This window comes from Rhinolophus sinicus, linkage group LG09 (assembly GCF_036562045.2).
Source record: "Rhinolophus sinicus isolate RSC01 linkage group LG09, ASM3656204v1, whole genome shotgun sequence".
In the NCBI taxonomy this organism is placed as follows: domain Eukaryota; kingdom Metazoa; phylum Chordata; class Mammalia; order Chiroptera; family Rhinolophidae; genus Rhinolophus; species Rhinolophus sinicus.
This window is the reverse complement of record NC_133758.1, coordinates 85,861,117-85,883,698: the sequence shown is the minus strand read 5'-3', so window position 1 is coordinate 85,883,698 and position 22,582 is coordinate 85,861,117. Positions and strand designations below refer to the sequence as shown.

The following is a 22,582-nucleotide window of genomic DNA, read 5'->3' as shown; positions in this document are numbered from 1 at the left end:
TGTGTACATCATTCCCTCCTTTTGTTAATAATGTTTTTAAAAACCACTTATCTGTATATCTCTAAACAATACACTGTTTAATTTTTCCTGGCTTTGGAATTGAAATAAATGAAATTATATCGAATGGCTTCTTCTGTGATTTGCTCTCCCTCCTCCAATTTTATGGTTGTAAGAATCATACATACTGCTGCATGGAACTGTGGCTCCTTAATTTTTTTGCTGAGTAATATTTTATTGAATACATAAGCTACAATTTATAGATCCTTTTCTATCATTGATGAAAAAATGATTGTTCAAATTTTTTTGCTATTATAGGCAATAAAATGACCCACAGACAAATCCACCTGTTTTTGTATGGGCCATAAGCTAAGAATTATTTTTACATTTTTAAATGAATGAAAAATGTAAGCATCACTCTTACATTCTATTTAAGATCAAATGAGAGTGTCTTTTAATGGGAATGATTAGCCAGTCATAGTTAGTGTAATGACTGGTGTTCTTTATATTTTTTTCATCCAAGTAATTTTATGCTTAATACTACTTACATAGTTTTCAATTCTTTTCCCCTCATTTTCTGTTTTCAACAAGTCACTTGTCATTTCTTTCCCTCACTGCTAGTTGGGAATTATGTGAGTAATATATTCTTTAAATCCTTACATAACAGCAAATTTCTTTCACCAAGATAGGTAAATGTTCTCTGGGATGGATGTAGGATTCTTAGATTACCATCTTTTTCTTCTCAGTAGGGTGTGAAATATATTATGTCTACCCACTGACAGTGTTACAAATGAGAAATCTGATGATAGTCTAATAATTTTGCCTTTGCAAGTACATTTGTTTCTTTGTTTGCTTTGATTTTGTCTTGCTGTTTTGTAAGATTTTCACTCTACATTTGAAGATTTTTTCCCAGCCTATGTTTATGTAGAAATTTTTTTAAAATCCTTGCAAACAATTGGCTAAGCCATTTCAATTTCAAGTATGAGGTTCAGGTATTTTTTCAGCTCAGAGAAATTTCTTCTATTATTTATCTAATGTCTCTCATCCTCTATTGTCATTTCCCATTCTGTTACTTACAATTTACATGTTGAGTCTTTTTCATGATTTTTCTTGAATTTTTGCTCGGTCATTTGAGAATTAGTTTGGGACATTTCTTATGCTTGAACTTCTAGGTTACCAATTTGATCTCAACAATAACTGTCCTTTCCTCTTCAGTTCCCCTACTGAAATTTTTATTTTTAAAATCAGCGTTTTGTTGTTGTTTTCGTTACTGTTAATTTGATTAAGAATATCTTTTAAAAGCCATACTTGAATATCCTTATTTGGTTTTGTTTCTCTTTTTGTTATTCGAGTTGTCATCTGTTTGTTCTCATTTTTTCCAAAACTCCCTGTTCATTAGGTCACTGGGTGCCCATCTTATGTGATGGTAAACGTGGCAGTCTCTGGTGTTATGGGTCCCCAGTGACTACTGCAGGCAGGCTGTGGTTCCAAGGAGCAACATCACGAGGAAGTCCCTCTCTCCCGTTCTCCCTGCTCTCCTTTAGTCCTTTGCCCTCGTAAGTGAAGAGGATTCTATTGCTTTCATCTTAAAGTCCATAATTTTCTAAAGGCTCAGCACTCTCCATACGAGTATCTGCTACATTCAGAGTCTAACCATGACCACTCTCCCTCCACCAAAAAACAAAAAATAAAACACTGAAAACAACCATCTTCCCCAAGAGCTCACTTACAACAGCTCTCTAAGCTCACACCTGTACCAGCCCTTTGCAGGAGTACCAACCAGGCATCAAGCCTCACTCACACCTCCTTACTCCTAGCCACCATTCCAGCCGACTAAAGTGATGGGTTTTAGTTGGGAGAGGAGAGAAGCTTCCAATCTACCATCTATACAAGTATCCATATCCACTACTTTTGAAATTTAATAAGTAAAACCTTTTATGAGAATTAAAACTTGATCCAATCCTTAGGAGGAAAAAAGGCTACACTTAGGAAAAATAAAGTCATTTCTGTATTACTAATGTAGCAATATACTAATATGATAAACAATATAAAGCTCATATACCTTTCTCTAGTTCCACTGGGAAAAGTTCCAGCTTTTCTACACGCTTTTCAAGTTCATACTCAGCAGACGCAGCCACAGGGTCAACTTCATCGTTTCTTCTGTCATAGTCTTCATTGGAGTATGTGCTGAAAACCTGAAGGAAGAGGAGGTCAACAAAAAGATGATAATCCACAGAAGATGGCTTTCCTAATTTAAAAAAAAAAAGAAAGTCTACAAAGTATCCAAAACTACCTAAGTTAAAAATGTAGCATGATGAATTTCATCTAAACAACTTTTGTTTTTAAAATCAATTGAGATGTTAAGAAAAGGCAAACTGAATGAAAATAAACGTAACTTACTAATTAAAAAAATATGAGTCATTCTACCACTTTTAATAACTTGGGAGTCAACAGTAGTCACACCATCCATTTGGATAGTAACATTCACTACTTTTTATAGAATCAGGGCAACCCATATAAACTTCAATGCTCTGCTGGTTCCTGATAAAACTAAGCTGAAGCATCTTGCAGCTGCCTAAGCAAACACATGGGACCCTGTTTCATGCTATGACCCATACAAGCCTCAATGCTGTAGTGTGTCAGTACTACAATTATATTCCAGTCATAGAATCACTGAAACTGATTTCTAGTCTATACTGGATTAGGCTGTGATAAGCTCTCATTTGTCGTCCCTCATTTTACTTGCATGTAGATTTAAATTAAATTCTTATTGAACCTTCCTATGAAATGACTATCAAAATATAGCTTAAGAGCAGCAGAACAAATAAGATTTTGCCAGCTCTTTCTTTTCTACCTAAATCACTCAAAATGCTGAATGTGGTCTTCAGCTATAGCCATAAGAAATTTGATTGTCCTTATCTCTGCTGAAATATTTGTTTTGTTTGAAAAGTAACTGGAAATAGGTATACAACCCCTCAATACACTGAAGAACATGTAAAAGAAATACATATTTCATCAAATCCAATTAATGTGTATAATAAAAACTGACATTTTCAATTAAATTCAACAATTATTAAGTATCTAAATTGTGCCTGAAAAAACTCTGCAATGACCCCCAAAATCTTAATATCTAGGAATGAGTCATTTAAAAAAAATACATAAAAACCTATAATAAAAATAGAAAGCAGAACAGAAGGTGAGAGATGAAAGAAATCAAGTCTGTTGCCTATAAAGCTGGCTCTGCTAGTCCAGGTGTCCTTTACATTCCCATTATTGGGAAACGGGCAGCACTTATATGCTATATATGGTAACCTATAAACCAGGAATACATATTGCATCTATAGAAGCAGACGCGGTGTGGTTACTAATGGTATATACTTCCCCAAATTATGCCATTTATAGGATTTGTACCCGAATGAATTTGTTTTTCTTCCTGACTTTCAACATGTTTTCACAGCCTGGTGCCACTCACTTGGTCTCTATCACATTTCTCCACCGTAATAAACATTACTGCAGCACAATGCACATTCCTAAACCATGGGGTCTGTGCCTGTCTTATTAATCTTTTCATAAAATATGCTTCCTATGCCCCTTGCATAGAACCTTCTAATATTTTTCTTAAATTGTCAGATTTATGACTTTCTCTTACACAGCCCTTTGGATCTTTTACTTCCCTTATATGTTTTGGTAGTCCTTACTCATATTTATTCATTCAACAAAAATTTAGAGTACCAACTCTATGCCAGACATTGGAGAAGGCACAATCTCAAGTGACTTCAAGCTCACACCTTAGTTGGAACACAGAAATCAAAATAAACAACGACAATATAACGTGAGAACGGATGCAACAGAGAAATACATTAAGTAATTTTTTTCTTTGCCTGAGAAGAGGGAAGAATTTCATGGAGAGGAAAATACTGAAGTTGAGGCTTAAAAAACAAACAAAAATGCATATTTGAGTGTAGAAGAGGGGCAATGCATATTTTAAATATAACACTATAGACAAAAAAAAAAGTGTGTGTCTATATGTTTTGGAAAACATCAATAGTTGAGTGGACTACAATACAACATGCCTAGGGGAGCAATCGTTAACAACACACAAAAAAAGTTACCCAGATCTGGAATTTACATGTCCTGGAAACTATTGGCAGATATGACTGACAATTATTCCATCAATATTTCCCACTCATCTACTTCTACTAATAGGTCCAAGTACATGATTACAGAACAAAGACTTAAATAATATTCATTCTGCAACATAGCTCAAGTCTGCTACTACATAGTAAGTGAATAAATAAATGTGTGTATATATACATATGTATATGTGTATACGCATGTTTGTATATATACATATATATACATACGTGTGTGTGTGTGTGTGTGTGTGTGTGTGTGTGTGTGTGTGTAAAGTATGAGAGAATTATTTCAAATAAATTAACACCTTCCTGATATTTTTTCAGGATCCCAAAACACTCTGTTATTAAATATTCTTCCCCAATCAGACTGGTTTATAAAGTTCATTTAAGGGTATGTTGAAATCAAAGCAAACAAAAAACTATATGACTACATTCTAGCAACATATATGACTATCTCCAGAAATCAGATGACTACATTACCATTTCATTCTGTAGAAAAGAAATAATGTAAGATACTTTTCATCTTCAGCTTGCTTACAGACTGGTAAATTAATGTGGGCACATAGGAAAAACCTATTAAAAATTGAAAAAGAAAATCCAGAACCCATTATTTGCAGATTTAGTTATTGTTTACTTGGAGAATCCAAGAGATTTAACAGAAAAAGTATTAGCAATAATAAGTGTTCAGTAAAGTAACAGAATAAAAACCAATATAGAAAAATAAAAACCACAACATGCTCTAGAAAATATAACAGAAAAGATCAGGAACTATAAAATACCCAAGAATTACTAATTATAATGTGCAAGAATACCTTTCTCTATAAAATGTGACTGAAGACTACAAAAAGCCCTGAGTAAGTGTAATGCCATTCTATATTCCTGGATTGAAATCTGTATATTTTAAGACATCTATGCTCCTAAATTACTCTAAATGTCAGTTTTCCCCAATTTAATTTATGAATTCTGGGCAATCAAATTAAAATCCCACTCACATTTTTCATCGAAACTAACAAGTTGTTTGAAAAAGAAGAATAAGGATGCAAACAGACCCTATCAGATATTAAAACACATAATAAAACTTCATGTATTAAGGCAATCGTTTTGGCCCCAGGATAGATCTATTTTTGTACTCGGTTCCACTCTTCTACTTTTCTATTCAATAAATAGTAGGGAAAGAATAAGATAGCCATCTGAAAAATATCACTATTTCATATATATACCATTAACAAAAGTAAACTCCAGATTGGTTAAGAACAAAAAGAAGTTATAAAAGTATTAATAAAAATATAGGACAATGTTTAATAGGCTAGAGAGACCTTCCTACAAATCCACAGATCCTTGAAATAGTAAAGGAAATGAATAAACTATTTGATTAAAAATCAATGCTACATATGATATGTGCATGCAGTCACCACTTTGAGTCCAATCAACTGCATGGTGAATTGCCCGTGGTGGCACAAGAGTGACTTTTTTTGTACACGCCAAATAGAAAGTAGTGGTGAATGTCACATACCATCTTAAGTAAGAAGTTAAAATTAAAATCAAGATAAAGCTGGTGGTAAATGTCCCATCTCTCCATACACAATCTCTATACAAAAATGTAATGGACCACTTATAGTCCAGATTTCATTAAGAATTAGCTATATCTCACAGAGAAACAGTGAAAGCAATGCTGCTTCTTAAACTATGTAATTCACAAAATTAGGTTAAAAATATGTACCACAAAACTCAGACTTCCTAACTTTTCTATACCAACTGCTTTATTGTAATCATTGCCAGAGCAATGAGGTGATGTGGCATAATGCCCCTATTGGAATACAACTTCAGTTCATACAGTATGTTAGGGGAACAATTTGAATGTTTCTTCCACGTAAAAAAAATAAAATATTGTTCCTAACTGATGCTTTACAAAATGTGGTGATTCTATAAATTCTATATAGAAAGGCAATATTTGTTATTGAATTGGCCCCGATGCACTGATTCCTACGAATAATTGCAGGCAATCTCCTAAAGATATTGAATTTTAAGTATTTAAAAACCACTGTTCATTAACTAGCACAATATTAGATAAGATAGATTTTACCCTGAGATTTCTTTGAGTTCAATCACTGTGATGTATGTAATATTTCATTTCTAAATAGTCATTCTTAGGAAGTGAATGCGTGTTCAGTAGTACGGGTCATCTAAAAGAGGGAATTATATGAACATCAGGAGAATTAGGAAGTACCTGTAATTTTAAAAATTTGAGTTATAGATGGACATTTTATGATTATAAATCGCTTGGGAGCAAATGAATGCTCAAGGTGAACTAATATTTAAGAGAAATGGCTTTGAGAATATAAACCTAACAGATGTAGTAGGTTATGCTAAGGTCTATTTACTTCCATTTGTTTAAACACATTAACTTATTAAAATTAAAGGAACTTTACAACAAAAAAAAAAAACACACCAGAAACCCATCTCTAATTGCTGCCAACAAGTATATTAGCCTATACTTGTGGATTGATAAGGAATGGCCATTAACACAGACTCAGATCTTAGTAAAAACTCAGATTCACTCATTGCCCTCTATGAAAGCTAGAGTACTAAGAAGCTAGTTATAGTCAACTTCCATAAATAGTGGATCCCAAAAGAACGAGGTCTAGAATGGGTACATATTTTATATGAGAATAGGAAATGAAAGTATTAGAGAATTAGGTACCTCCCTTTGGCAGTTTGGGTATGAACTCGGGGAAGAGGTTGGCAACATACATTTACTACATACACAGCCCAGTAGAAAAAACACACTGAGCCGGCAGTTAGAGTGCTAACGTTCCCATCCAAATCCTGATACTTCTCTTCTGAGCGATTTTAAACCATACCCTGTCATTTTCTGGTATTAATTTCTTCATCTGTAAAAATGATATATTTAAATTAGATATGGTATCATCCAATTGGAAAATATAAAGGCTGTATATATGGTAGGCAGAAATAATATTAGAATTCTAGTGAACAAATACTTTACCAGTCCATAGAAAGTGTTGTTAAATAAAAACAAAACATAAACTTTGGAAGTGGGGCAGACTGACATTTTCTGAGCATTCATTATGTACATGGCAGTATAATAAGTTCTTTACTTACATAATCTTGTTTAATCCTACCAAACATCTCTATGAAATGTAAAGAGGCTATAGTTGTAATTTGCCCATTTTATAAAGGTGGGTAGATTAATACAAATTCTCAAAATAATTAAATATAAGAAAAACACTCTACAGGCTTAGCAATTGTTATGGATGATACTGCAATGAAGAAAAAATGGACTGAGGACCATTTTGTGGTGTAGGTGATTATTTAACCTAAAGATTAAACTTGGAAGCTTTAAACTTAATGTTCAAATGTTAGTTGTTTTAAGAATTTACCAATCCATTTATTTTTCTTTTAAATTTGTTTTTCAAATGCAATCAACAAAACAGAGTTAATTCTCTAGTTTTTGAGGGGATTAGGAAAGGTTAGAACTAAATGCTTACATTTTGATATGCTTTCAAAAAGCTTAAACTTGTGCAGGGCACATAAGCCATGTCAAAAATAATAAATGTTTGAAGCTAATTATTCTAGCAGAGATTGGATCTCTTCCTCCATGTATTAGAATAATGTGTCCACACTCTTTAATGTAACTTCACAAGCCTTTCCCTGTGGACGGGGTATACTTTCCTGCTCCATTGATTTAGGGATGGGTAAAACAAATGACTTGTTTTGGCCAATGGAATATGGATAAAAGTAACAGTGTGCAAGTTGTCAGCAGAAGCCTGAAAAAGCATCCTGTGCTTCCACATAAACTCCCAAGCTCCTGTGGTCCACGAATAAGAGCATTCAACAACAGGCCTTTCAGCCTAGGTCCCAGAATGAAGACAGAGGGAGGAGACCTGGACCTGAGAGGAAGCCTTGAAGTGAATCTATCTAGCCTGGCCCAGCAGAGCCCAGCTTAAATCAACGGACCTGCAGCCAACCTGTACACCTGGGAGCTCAAGAACATATGTGTGTTGTAAGCCACTGAGATTTTGATATAGTTTATTACTCTGCAAAACATGAATGATATAGTTCTCAAACTATTTTTAGCAGGAGTCATTTTTCATCTTTTTTAAATTGCAGAATCTTGTAGAGCTGAATGAAGAGAATTAATGCATTGCTTCAATGAACGTCTTTGACTACATTTATACAAATTAAATACTGTACAGATTTTTTTTTTAAAAAAAAATCAATACTAAAAACTTCTAGACAACAAAACATCCAGTGTTTTGTGAGAATGTAGGAAAAAGAATACTCCTGGAAAAGTATGGGATAAAAGTATAACTTGAGAATAGCTACCAAGATTTTAAATATAAATGCCTTTGACCTAATAATGCTACATCTAAGTATTTATAGAGATACTTGAAAGTACACACAAAGATGTGTGCGCAAGGAAGTTCATTACAGCACTATTGTAATAGCCCAAAGTCAGAAATTATCTAGATGTCCACTAATAGAGAAAACGAACGTCTTAATTATGATATATACAAATGTGTAATTTTATGCAATGATTAGAAAGATCTATCTCTGCTGACATGTAAGGCTCTGCAATATATACATCAGTAAACCAAAAAAAGAACACTGCAGATCTATCTATCTATCTATCTATCTATCTATCTATCTATCTATCGATCTATCATCTATCTATCTATCCATCCATCCATCCATCCATCCATGTTCCCAATTGGTAGGATCTCAATTTTAATTGAATTTAAAAACCTCCAAAATTCTCTAGCTATGTACTCTTGCCAAATTGTAAAACCACTCTAAGCCTATTTCCTTATTTTCAAAATGGCTATAATAATAATACCAACCCGATAAAGTTGTTTTGAAATGAAATGAGATAATTCATGTAATCACGGTTGGTTCAACATGGGGTGAGGGAAAGCTTTCCAGGCTAGTATGAGATACTATTTCCCCAGACACATACACTCACCTCACACTCTTGCTTATAAACGTTTTGCATATTTAATCCACTATGATGCTTAACGCTTTTAAAACAAAACTCTAACTTGATATTAAAATGCAGCTTGGCCTGCCAGCTCCCTCCCTGTGTCCAGAGCCACGCAATGTCATTATACAATGGCTCATCACCTGCCATACTTTGTTTTTGCTTTGACCAGGGAGATGCTCAGAGATGAAAGGAAAATTTACCTAGGTAAATACTTCTTCTTTCATCAATAGGGTCTTGATTCTTTCAATAGCCTTACAGTAGTTCTACCATTTTTATTTATATTGCTGCAATTGCTTTGCAAAAATATGGTTAATTAACCAAATAATAATCGAGCACCATCATAATATTACTGCACCACAAAAAATCTCTTAAAGGCCAACAGCATCCTGGACCATATATACATACCGGGGATGCCAAAAAAATGTATACACATGACTTGCATTCATCTTTTGTTATCAGTTTATATTGAGTATTACAATTTTAACACAGTTTTTTTCTTTCTTAACATGTTAACAAAAAAAATATTTTTGGGGGCACCCTCTGTATTTAGTTCAGTCACCTTCGCATTGTTCCTGTGTTATTTGACTGAGAAAAGCAAACAGACATATATTTAAATTTAAGACTTCTTGTTTCAGAACCAACAAGGGATATTCTGTTCCTTGATCAAAAGAAACAAAACAAGACTTTGTCCCTTGCTTAGCAGCAGAGACAGTCTTTTAGGGGTAATAGGTTTATAACAGTTAGCGATGACATTTCTGACCCAGTAACCCTAGGGTATGAAAAATAAAGTTAAAATTTGCTTAACAGAAGATTTCAACTAGAATCATTCTTTTTCACATTTCTAATAGTTTGAGCTGCAATACTTTTGAGAACAACAGCAACATTTTTTCAAAAATAAGAAAAAAAACGTTATTTCTTTCCTTACAACACATTTTCTTTAATCAATGGAGGTCAAAATAAATTCAGGATTTTCTGTAATATTAACTGGAAGGCATCTCCCACATTGCTTCCCCAAAGCTGCAGTTCTGCCTGTCACCAGGGTTCCGCTTCATCTTCCTGACACATCAAAGATGGAAAATGTTTCAGGTTCTAGTAAACTGTGTTTCAGACGATGGCTTGGCATAGCGCGCTCCTAGAGATTAGCCAAGAATTCACATGCTTCCATGAACAGGTCCTACTTATCACAAGTTTCGTTGGCAGAACTCTAACTCACCTTCACATGATTTTAGTGGCTCTGCTAAACAGACTCCAAATTGAGACTAAGAGAAAGCATGAAGAAGATAGTCTACATCTTGAAGTTTTAAAAAGAAATTTGGTGATAAACCATCCTGAGAAAGGAGGATCCTGACAGCCTTAGAACAATGTGTAAGTTCATCTTTCCTTTTCTTCCCCCAGAACCAAAGCCAGTTCACTGATTTATGATAGTAAGAATGACAGACAGTTGGTTAATGCCTCGTGTGTGCCAGGGAGTATGTTGGGCTCTTGTTGCAAACTGATGTAAGCTAAACCAGAGTTCACAGCTATCAGGCTTTGGGGGGTTACCATCGGTAGTCTCCACAGATTGTGAATAGGTGAGGGCTTTCTGCTGCATATAAAAACAGTGATGAACAGGAAGGTGCAAAAACAGAGCCACAGCTCTATCTTGTAAGCTCTGTTAAATCCCAGATGTCTATCCTTAAGGTACTCTGACAACCTGCATGAACGTGTACTTAAAGCAGTAGTAACAATATTGTACAGTATAATGTGTCTAACCTTCTAATGGGACCACTCTACAAAATCCTACGTATCAGAAAACAGGACCAAATGAGTACTAGACTTAAGATGTTACTCCAAAAGCCGTTAGCCTGCTGGTCTTCTCTGACTCGAAGCCATTAACATAAAATATTTCTAAGGCCAATCCACATATTTTCAACATCACTCATTTTACCAATTATTTGTAACATCCTTAATACACTTTCTTGTACAGATTTAAAGTACCTATCTCTGGAGTGTAGACTTCTAATTAGCGTCTTTCAAATACTAATTAACTAATCCTAGAGTGAGGATTCATGATTGGTGTACCTGGAATGCTAATTGAAGGCTCCTAAAACAAAGTTATACCCATAAATATTGTGATGTATATGCTGAAGTAATTGGAAGTCTATTACAAAGAATATAAAATTTTACAAAAACTATCTTTGACTCTTGTGCCAACTGATTCAGTAAGGCAGAAAAGAGAGTGCCCACTTTTCTATTTTTACATAAGAAATTTGAAGCTCAGAAAACAATATACATGGTGTATGTAAAGATAATTAATGAAGACAGTCTATAAGGACAAAAGGTATATTTTACTGATTGTAAGCCTAGTGATTTCGTAGATAACTAATCAATAGGAAGTGAAAAAGCAAACATACTCTACAGAATGGGAGGTAGAGAGCAGACTACCTCAAAAGGCAGCAAAATGAAACCTGTATTTGTTAGGGTTCTCCAAAGAAACAGAACCAAGAGAAAATGGCATATATATATATATATATATATATATATATATATATATATATATATGTATGTATATATATATACACACACACATATATATACACACACACATATATATATACACACACACACATATACATATACATATATATATTTTATATATGGTATTACATCTGTATTTGTAGTAAACTAGATTTATTTGAAGGAATTGGCTCACAGGATTATACACGCTGAAATACAAAATCTGCAAGGTAGGCCAGCAGGCTGGAGACCGGGGGAAAAGTTGATGTTGCAGTTCAAGTCCAAAGGCGGTTGGCTGACAGCATTCCCTCTTCTTACTGACGGTCAGTCTTTTTCTATTAAGACCTTCAATTGGTTGTATGAGGCCTACTCTCATGATAGAGGGCAATTTGCTTTATTCAAAGTCCACCAATTTAAATGTTAAATTCATTTAAAATCACCCTCACAGAGATAGCTAAAATAATGTCTGACCAAAAATCTGGGCACCATGGCACAGCCAAGTTGACAAATAAAATTAACCATTATGAATCCCCTAAAATAAAATATTCTGTACTCTAAAATCTAGTCTTTTGACTTCTGACAAAGATAATCATATCTTGAGAGTGTTTTTGTTTTTAATTTGGAGTCAATGTGCATATTCCGAGACATATTTGTAGAATGTATACAAAACCCATGATAAAATCAAATATTTTTGTATTATTGATGGCACCAACCACTTCATACTTGTAGATAGGATGTAAATTCTTCAAATTTAGAATAGCTATGGTTGACTCTGTGTTAAGTTATATAATATTTATGAAGACATTTAATGAAAGAATATTTCAAAATAAGTAGAGTTTTATTAAGGTCAAATATACATAAATCATCAATGAAATAAAAAGATTAGATGTTTTTATTAGATTAGATCTACATATCTTCATTTTGACAAAACAGAATTCAATTATAAGTAATATCGTTTATCTGCAAATATGTGTTGCAAAAGTACTTGAAATTTTACATTTTAATTTTTTTTTACTTTTCAATTATAGTTGACATACAGTATTATTAGTTTCAAGTGTAAAACATAGTGATTAGACATTTATATAACTTACTAAGTGATCACCCCAATAAACCAGAACCCACATGACACCACAGTTATTACAATACTACGGACTATGTCCCCCATACTATATGACTATTTTGTAACTACCAATTTGTATCTCTTAGACCTCTCCCCATCTTCATCAATCTGCCCAACCCTGCCCCCTCACCTGGCAACCATCAAAATGCTCTCTGTACCTGTGAGCTTGTTTTTGCTTTGTTTGTTTGTTTGTTTATCCTGTTCTCTAGGTTCTACACATATGTGAAATCATATGACATCTGTCTTTCTCTATCTGACTTATTCCACTCAGCACAATACCCTCTAGGTCCACTCATGTTGCAGAAGGCAAAGTTTCATTCTTATTTTATGGCTGAGTAATAGTCCATTGTATATATGTACCACCTCTTCTTTATCTATTCATTCATTGATGGACACCTAGGTTGTCTCCATATCTTGGCTATTGTAAATAATGCTGTAATGAAAATATGGATGCACATGTCCCTTTGAAGTAGTGTTTTGGGTTTCTTTGGATAAATACCTATAGTGTGATAATTGGGTCCTTCTTTGTCTCTGTTTATAGCCTTTGTTTTAAAGTCTATTTTATCTGGTATAAGTATTGCTACTCCAACTCTTTTTTTTCCGTCCCTTTACTTTCACTCTGTGTGTCTTTCCAAATGAAGTGAGTCTCTTGTAGGCAGCATATGTAAGGGTTTTGTTTTCTTATCCATTCTGCCCTGCTATGTCTTTTAAGTTGAGTATTTAACCATTTACATTTAAGTAACTTTTAATAGATGTGTAGTTATTGCCATTTTATTATTCCTATTTTTTATCTTTTTTTTCCCTTCTTCTTCTTCTTAAAGAAGTCCCTTTAACATTTCCTGGAATACTGGTTTGGTGGTGATGGACTCCTTTAGCTTTTTCTTGACTGGGAAGTTCTTTATCTGTCCTTTGAGTCTAAATGATAGCTTTGCTATAGAGTAATCTTAGCTGTAGGTCCTTGCTTTTCATCATTTTGAATACTTCTGCCAATCCCTTCTGGCCTGCAAAGTTTTTGTTGAGAAATCAGCTGACAGTCTTATGGGAGCTCCCTTGTAGGTAACTAATTGCTTTTCTCTTGTTGCTCTCTTTGTCTTTAACCTTTGTCCTTTTATTTATGATGTGTCTTGGTGTGGGCCTCTTTCGGTTCATTTTCTTGGGAGACTCTCTGTGCTTCCTAGGCTTGTATGTCTAATATCTTCTCCAGGTTAGGGAAGTTTTCCATGATTATTTCTTTAAATAGGTTTTCAATGCCTTGCTCTCTCTCTTCTCATTCTGGTAAACCCTCTGACGCAGATCTTGGTATGCGTGATATTGTCCTAGAGGCCCATTAAACTATCCTCTTTTTTTTTTTGGATTCTTTTTTCTTTTTGCTGTTCTGATTGGTTTTTTTATGCTACCTTATCTTGCAAATTGCTGATTCCATCCTCTGCTTCATCTAATCTACTGTTAATTCCCTCTAATGTATTCTTTATTTCAGTTATTGTATTCTTAATTTCCCACTGGTTCTTTTTTTATGTTTATATTTCTATTTTTATCTTTCCTATATGTTTCTTGAAGTTCTCACTGAGATTACTGAGCATCCTTGTAACCAGTGTTTTGAACTAAGTGTCTGGAAGATTGCTTGTCTCCATTTTGTTTAGTTCTTTTGCTGGAGCTTTATTCTGTTCTTTCATTTGGGATATATTTCTTTATCTCCCAATTTTGGCTACCTCCCTGTGTTTGTTTCTATGCCTCCCGGCCTTAGTAGAGTGGCCTTATATAGTAGGTGTCCTGTGGGGCCTAGTGACTCAGTCTCCCTAGGGACCTGAGCTGGGTGCTGCAGGTGTGTCCCTTGTGTGGGTGCGTGTGCCCTCCTGTTGTACTTGAGCCTTGGTTGCTGTCTGCATGCCAGTGGGAGGAATTGACCCTCAGGCTGATTGGTTATGAGGACTGGTTGTGACTACAGTGGAGGAGCTGTTGTGCAGGGGCTGATACTACAGAGCTGGGTTTGCTTTAGCAGGGCTCTGGTGCCTGCCCTGTCTACCTTTTGGGTGTGTCATTTGTGGAGGTGTTGGGTGGTACTCTGGTGTGGTCTGAAGCTGGCCACCAGGTGTGTTGGTTCTGGGGACTCTTGGGAGGGGCTCTGTTGCTGGCTAAGGTCAGCTGCTGCCTGTGCCCTGCATAGGGCCACTTGGTATGAGCTACAAAGTGATCTGCAGATGGCTGCCATTTGTGCTGGACTTGGAGGTTCCTGGGATAGGCCAAGATGCGAACTGAGACTGGCTGCCACAAGTGCCAGGCTCAGGGCTGCTTAGCATGATGTAAGGGGCACATCGAGGCCAGATGCTGCTTGTTTGGAGTTTGTGAACGTTTGAGAGGTTTTAGGAAAGTCCCATGAGCCAAGCCAGGCCATTTATATTTTTGACAAAATTAGAATTTAATTATAATTAGTATCATTTATCTATAAATATATGCTGTTAAAGCAATTGAAAAGTTTTAAAAGTGAGTTTAATATCTCCTTCGAAAACAGTTTATGCCACTAAAATAATCAGGAAGAAATTGTATCATAAATAAATATAACCATAGCTCATTCTAAATTTGGACAAATTCTAAAATAGTGAAGCCCAAATTAGTGAGTTTTTCCAGTAGACAGTTTAACAGAAAACTGGGCAATTCCACTGATGTTCATGTTTTTCACAGTAATTTTCAAATTGCTATAAACAATTAAACATATCCATGGGAAATTAGCAATGTTCTCTTTCAGTTCAATCAGACTTTTGGTTTAAATTGGAGACATATGCTTTACAAACTGACAACTGGTGGCCAGCATGAAATAAATTGGTGGCCTTGGTCCAGCTCCCACTGGACAGATGTCACCATCACAGAAATTGAACTAATTAGCACCAATTGGCACCTTTGGGCGGGGGTGGGGGGTGGGGGGGAGGAATGTGATTATCTCCTAAAGGAAATAATTGACTTCTCATTCACAGAAGTTAATACTCTTATACAGATGCAACAGGATGAGTTAGTAAGTCAGGGTCTGTTCTAGCATTTGTCTTAGCAGTTGGTATTCACTTTTTCTTTCACTACCAGTGCCAACACTGTGTTTCTAAAGGCCCAGGGAGGGAGAGTATTCTGAATTGTCTAAACAGGAAAATAGTTGGAGGGGAATACTATAGCACGTGAGGATAGTGAGGTTAAAGAGCAGAATGGGGACACTGGCCACAGCTTCTCTTGAGGCTGAGAAAGGAACGTGAGACATTCTTAGGGCATAGAAGTTCCTCAGGTATAGTTTACTCTCCCATGCCAAGCACCCAAAGGTGACCTCTGATGGGAGGGTTAAGGGATATCATGAAAACCTTGGGAAGAGCACCCTGGCCCACGATTTTGCCTGGAAACAGAGTAAAACTGCCTTGAAAAGAACTTGACCTTCTGTTCAAGGAGCTCATCAAAAGTAACAATATGGGTTAAAGGCAGAGGGGCTCCTCAACTAGGAACTCTGTAAAACTTCCAGAAATTGCACATTTACCCAGAGTGGTAGAAGAAAATGCAAAAACATAAGAGAGGCTGAATTAAGAGCCAAAGAAGTGGGTGAGAATCTCAGGAAGCACAACTTTAGCACAGTGGAAGAAATTAATGTAATGTAAAGCATCATAGTGGTGGGTGAACTAAAATTGATTCCTACTCCTTTGTTTAAAGGGGTTGATGACTCCACACACCAACTGCGATGGCCTTTTATGGTCAACTTGACTAGGCTACAGACTCCTGTTATTTAGTCAAACACTAATCTAGGCATTGCTGTAAGGTAGTTTGTTGAGGCAATTAAATAAAGTCTAAAATCAGTTGACTTTAAGGAAGATTACCAAGGCTAATTTGGGTGGGCCTGACTCAAAGGCCTTAAGAGCAGAGCTAAGGCTTCCAGGAGGAAGAAGACATTTTGCCTGCGGACAGTAGCTTCAACTTGTTGCAGAGTTCCATCCTCTCTCTCATCTTCATGGCCTGCCCTTCAGATTTCAGAATTGCACACCCAGCCCTTACCTTTCCATAAGCCAACTCGTTGCAGTAAGTCTCATAATATATATTTCCTACTGGTTCAGTTTCCCTGGTCGAACCCTAAATGATACACCAACACTTCAAGTCTTCATCATAGGATAAAGTACGATTACTTAGAGCAGTGGCTTCTGAAGTGGTGACTGTGACGTTTAAGAGGGGTTACAAAATCAATCTAATGGGTCATGAACAGCATTGAGAAAAGTTAAATAGAAAATAATCGAATAGAAAATTTCATCATTACAAGTAGTAAGAGTATTCATTATACTTTAAAACTTTCGGTTCCCAATAAACACACACATATACACATACATGTGCATATACCATGTCTTGATGTAAAATGGTTATGATTTAGAGACTACAGAAACAGAACACTTAAGAAACAATTTTTTAAAAATCCAATCCACAGAGAGAATTCCCATTTAATTTATATTCTATTCAAAAAGTCAAAATAGGCAATACAAGTTTCTCAAACTACTGAGCCCATGAATGATGAATATTCATTCCTACCTTTGCTCAATATTTCTGTAATGTTTTAGGGTGAAATTACACAGAAATCGTGAATCTTTCCTTTTTTAGCTAGGAAAGGCCTAGCTAAAATCCTGCACTTAAGTAGTCTGCTGGCCTCTGGAAGAGAGAATTCATTTGTGAAGTTTATCACCACCTACCAGCGCTCAAATCATAAAACAAAGGTTGCACAATTTTCTAAAATCTCAGACAGATTCAAATACTGACAAAGCTAAAAACAAACATACAAACAAACAAACAAAAACACCTTGTTTTAGCAAGCATTTCTAGCACCAACTGAAACCTACATAGCCAACCGAAAATTTTAATGTTTGTAAAGGTCATGAGTAAAATATGCCTAAGTTTAAAACTCTGCAAGCTGAGGCCAGACATCACATGGTGGAAAAAACTGCAAAACAGAAAAACAAGGCTGACACACAATAACCAATTGTTAGGGAATGCATATATACATGAGGACACTGACACTACCGTACAAGGCTGGGCTTTTAAACCTCAGACTAGATGCAAGAGGAACTTTTCTGGGCAGCTGTGAGCCAATGTTAAGATTAATCATGTTACCCCACAAAGCAAGAAAGACTCGGCTTTGTTAGAAACAAACTGTCCCTTCCATTTAGACTTCTCCAAGAACTATAGTCAAATGTAATTGACCAATTCCGGATCATCATTGAAAATGTCAACATACATTAAATCTACAAACGGTATCTGTCTCCTGCCTCCCTTATTTATAGGCAAAGCCTAAAGGGCAGGAGTGCTTTACAGGAAACATGATAATCAGCAGTCTTTGTCAAAACATGTGGAAGACAGTGCTGTCACATTATTCTTGGTGTGTTTGAGGTGAAAGCTGCCATCACTTCCATTACCACAGGATTGATGGTCAAATCTGGGGATCACTGACCATTGAATCACCCTAACTTTGACCTCATATATCTTGTAACAGAAATGATGGCTCTGTAAACACCCTGTGAACTGCTGTGCTTCTTAAATTAATTGTCTCCACAACCTCAGAAACTGATCATAAAAAAGGAGATACCAGCAAAGCTAAATGGTGACTCCTTAAAAGTAGGTGAATGCTCTGTAAACAGAGAAAAGGATGCAACAACCACTGCTACTTGGATCCCTGATTCCATCGAGACCGTCTATGCATTTGAACCAGTTCAGTGCCTTCAGAGCACCTCGAGTGTCCCCAAACAAGACCGCGTGTCTCCCGTCCCCTACCTCCTGTAGGATCTCTCCCATTTGATAACTGGTCCTTTGAAAAAGCAGTCGGTTATATAACAAATCTTCCTCTTCCTTTCCCCACACACACCCACTTAAAATTAGTCAAAATCTCCTGTGGATTGTATCTTGACAAGGATTCTTGTTCTCATTGCTTCCTATTCCCCTGACTGCTCAGATCCCTAATAACTGAATTATCCTGCAACACATTCATTGCACTCTTCTCTCCTACAACTTATTATACGCCACATCGAAGTACCCTTCCTAAAGAGTTCTATTCGTGGCACTGTGGGTCAGGAACAGACCTGGGAGATGAGGTTGGGGTGGGGAACAGAAAGAGAGTGAATTTAGAAGTGATATTCCATTGCTTCTGCACACCCTTTTTGTACTTTCCAATTTCATACAAGGACCAAATATTCAAATATTCCTTTCTGATGGGGGTGAAGTGGGAAGGACACTAAAAAAACCTCCTAACATTCTCCATTCCCTCAAAAATAAGTTCAAATATTTCAGAAGGACAGCAAAGTTCTCCAAGAGCTGACTCCAGCCTACATGTGCCGCCTTTACCCAGCACGACTTTGTTACATGTTTGGAAAGGTTTTTTTCATCCTTTTTGGGCCTCTTCTATAGAATTGATCATATTCTGCTCTATGCTGTATTTATCTGTGACCACATTTTCTATTCAAATAAACTGTCGGCTCCTTTGGGGAGCAGGGATAGTCTTATTCATCTTTCTATCACCTACTGGTTTTGTTTTACAAAATAAATTTTATTGTATTATCCCGCTTTATTGAGGTCTACTTAACAGAGATTATACCTATTTAACAACATGATGTAACTGTTTAGCAACACAATGTATATACACATTGTGAAATGTTCCCCATAATCAGCATCACCTATGAACAACACACTGTTTTAAAAGCAATGGGTCTTTTCTCATTGGCAATGATCCATATTTGGATGGTACCTTAAATCAGAACTGCTTCTAAACAAAAGAGAAGTGACCTTCAGAAGGCAAAAGGGGGCCCATGTTTATCATGAAAAGCTTTAAAATAAAACTTACAACTTCAAAACAAAGACGTCTTCCCGTATGCAAAGTTGGGGATGATCTTTAGTGGTCGCCCATTAGCTAAATAAGCCTTTACAATACCCAGTTAGCAAATAGGCATTTGCAAGGCTGTATTCTAGAAGAGGTGACTTAACATCATGGTCTTAATGATTCCTTATGCCAGGGATCAAGCATTACAAAAGAATATTATTAAAATTAATTTTATATTCTATTGTAATTGATATGAAAAAAGACCACTACCCTCCTTTTTTCGGGGCCAGTTAGCTCCCAGCAAGAAATTTTATAATTCTCCCTTTTTGATCAGATTAGTGTGATTGACAAGAGTCGGTTTGGTAGAACTGATACTTTTAAAACATATTTTGAAATGCTAATATAAAAACTGTATTGGCAGGAATAGGGCCGTGAAGGGTAATTAGCTTTATCGGTTATGAAAGTATATTATGTGAGAGATACAATAATATCACATATTGGGTTCTCTGGCTGAAATGAGAAGCTGACAGGAAGAATTTTAAAGTATTTCAATGGTGGTTAGACAGTGAATTTAAATACGTAAATATATAAAAGTAGTTTGCTCCCTTTGTAGACCTGAGTGCACCATCTGCCCCTAAGTAATTTGGGGTCATTTAAGGCCCTAATGTTCCACAATGTGGCAGATTTGCTGATTAAAATCCAGCAGTCACTTTTACAGTTTCGTGTTCCGGTCATAGTGGTCCATCCAATGAGAAACTTCATTTGATGGTGCCTGTCCTCTCTGAAGACAAAAACACACAATCCAGTGTGTAAGAGCTCAAGTCCACCAAAATCTGTTCCCATGTCATCTCCACCTGCCATACTAACATCGGGAGGGTACACGTGTGTGCCCTGTATCCTAAATTTGATGTATTCAAATGCCCATTTGCCTCTTGTGACACAGTTTGACATAGCCAAAGCACTTAGAAGCAAAGTTTAATACAAAGAAAAATTGTGCCTCACCCTTTCATTTTGGAAGAAACCAAAAAACACTGCTTCAAAATACAGGACTCAATTTGTTGAATAGTTTGGAGGTTCATGATGACCATATCCTCCAACATTCAAGCACTCCCTTCTTCTCCAGAACTCCTTGAGTCCTCTACCAATCATCTAGTACATATATCATGCCTTTTGCTAATAATATTATATGTGTTTAAATCTTATCACTATCTGGCATCTTCAACACAAGACTGGTGTCTTATTCCCGCTGCACTTGATACTGTGCTTTACGCAGGGCACCTACTCAACAGATGTTTGCTGATGGAAATGCCTTATAAGGGAGACTGATACATTCAGTTCTTTTGGAAATTCTGCAACTAAACTCCCTTGAGTAGGTGCTCCGTTCATTCATTTAAACAGTTGTTCAAGTTTTCTAGATAAGCTGGCAACGTGAACAAAGGAATCTTCCTCCCTGTCCGGTCTGCCCTGCTGGCTTCCACTGCGAGCTCTGGCATTTAGGGCACCAAGATTCTGGCAGCAGCTACAGGAAGCATAAAAATGCAACACACAGAGCCAACCCTTAATGAAAAAGTTGTATCCGACACAGGCAAGAAAAAGCTGGTCCTCTGGTGGTTGGGCCTGTTCCACTGCTGGCTCTTCCCACTCCTTTCTTACTGTGTATAATGTAAGCAGATATAGCAATCAGCCCCCATCAAAAAGTATTGAAAAGATTTCCACAGAGACCATTAGGGGGACCATGAGCAGAACCTACCCATTCTGTTTACAGGCAAATAGCAGACTTGGATGAATCTTTCCCTCCATTTTGTTCAAAAAGATCTAAACAGAACAATGACAAGTGGATGACAATGAGATACGGAAGAGGGTAACTGTAGCTACCTTTGAGTGACTCTTCTGAGGTGTCTCTTTTGAATCTCATAATGGTCCTCTTTTGCAGAGCAATGAACTTCAGGCTCACATAGGACCGACAGTTTGCCTTGTCGGTCCTATCTATCTAAGTGACAACTGAAATCCAAGCCCAGGTCTGCCTGAATTTAAAATTCACACTCTTTACCGCATGCCGTACTGCTTTAGGAGAGGAAGCATTATTAAAAACACCAAAATACAAAGTAAGCCTAAATAGAATAAACACACACACGTATACACACACACACACACACACACACACTGCAAAGGGCCAATAAATGGCGGGGGAATCAAACTGACTAGCAACTAAAAAAATGCAAATTAACTAAATATTTTTCATCTATAAAAATTTAAAACCGGGTAAGGGGACAGATGAACAGTCACTCTATACATTGTGGATAAAGTAAACTGGCATAACTTTTTGGAGGGCAATATATTAAAAATCTTAAAAACTATGGTATCAATTGACCTAATAGTTTCTAAGGAATTAATCTAATGAAATCACAGATGTATAGAAATATTTATGTACACTGACACAAATCATAGTATTATTTACAAAAGGGAAAGAAATTCGAAGCAATCTAAATGTACATAAAGGAAGAATGACTAAATAATGATATATCCACAAGATGCAACACACTGACATTTACACAGGTACCATTATACAATCATGCTCTGTAAGATTATTTAATGACACAGAAATGTTCTAATGTATGGAATGTGAAAAGATTATGACACCTCATGTGTGTGTACACTCACACAGAATATGAACGATATGTATATACTCGTACATACAGATGTAATAATTTCTGGATTAGAAATGATTTTATTTTCTTTATATTGTTCTGGCTTTTTATAAAACATAGAGCTGTGGTAAATAAATGAAAAATAATAAATACTATTTTAAAAACACTCATTACCAAATATCGAATGTTCAATGAGCATAAGTCTTTCCACATACTGTAAAAGCAAGTTTGTCTGGCTTTATATTAATTTAAAATATATTCTAGTAGCACTTTCAGTGTTAATTATACAGTGATAACTGATGTCTACATTGATGAGACTAAGGAACAAAAAGACCTTGTGTTTTATAAAACTTAAATGCAAAATAAAAGCATTAT

At 35.9% G+C, this 22,582-nt stretch overlaps 1 protein-coding gene across 15 annotated transcripts in view; it reads right to left on the bottom strand.

The window, feature by feature from the left end:
* PPP1R9A (protein phosphatase 1 regulatory subunit 9A) overlaps nt 1-22,582 on the bottom strand; it is a 272,874-nt gene that overhangs the window by 128,362 nt on the left and 121,930 nt on the right. For all 15 annotated transcript variants that reach the window (XM_019729733.2, XM_019729737.2, XM_019729732.2 and 12 more), the window contains one exon: nt 2,060-2,192. In XM_019729733.2, coding sequence (XP_019585292.2) covers nt 2,060-2,192 — 133 coding nt within the window. The remainder of the gene's footprint in view (nt 1-2,059; nt 2,193-22,582) is intronic.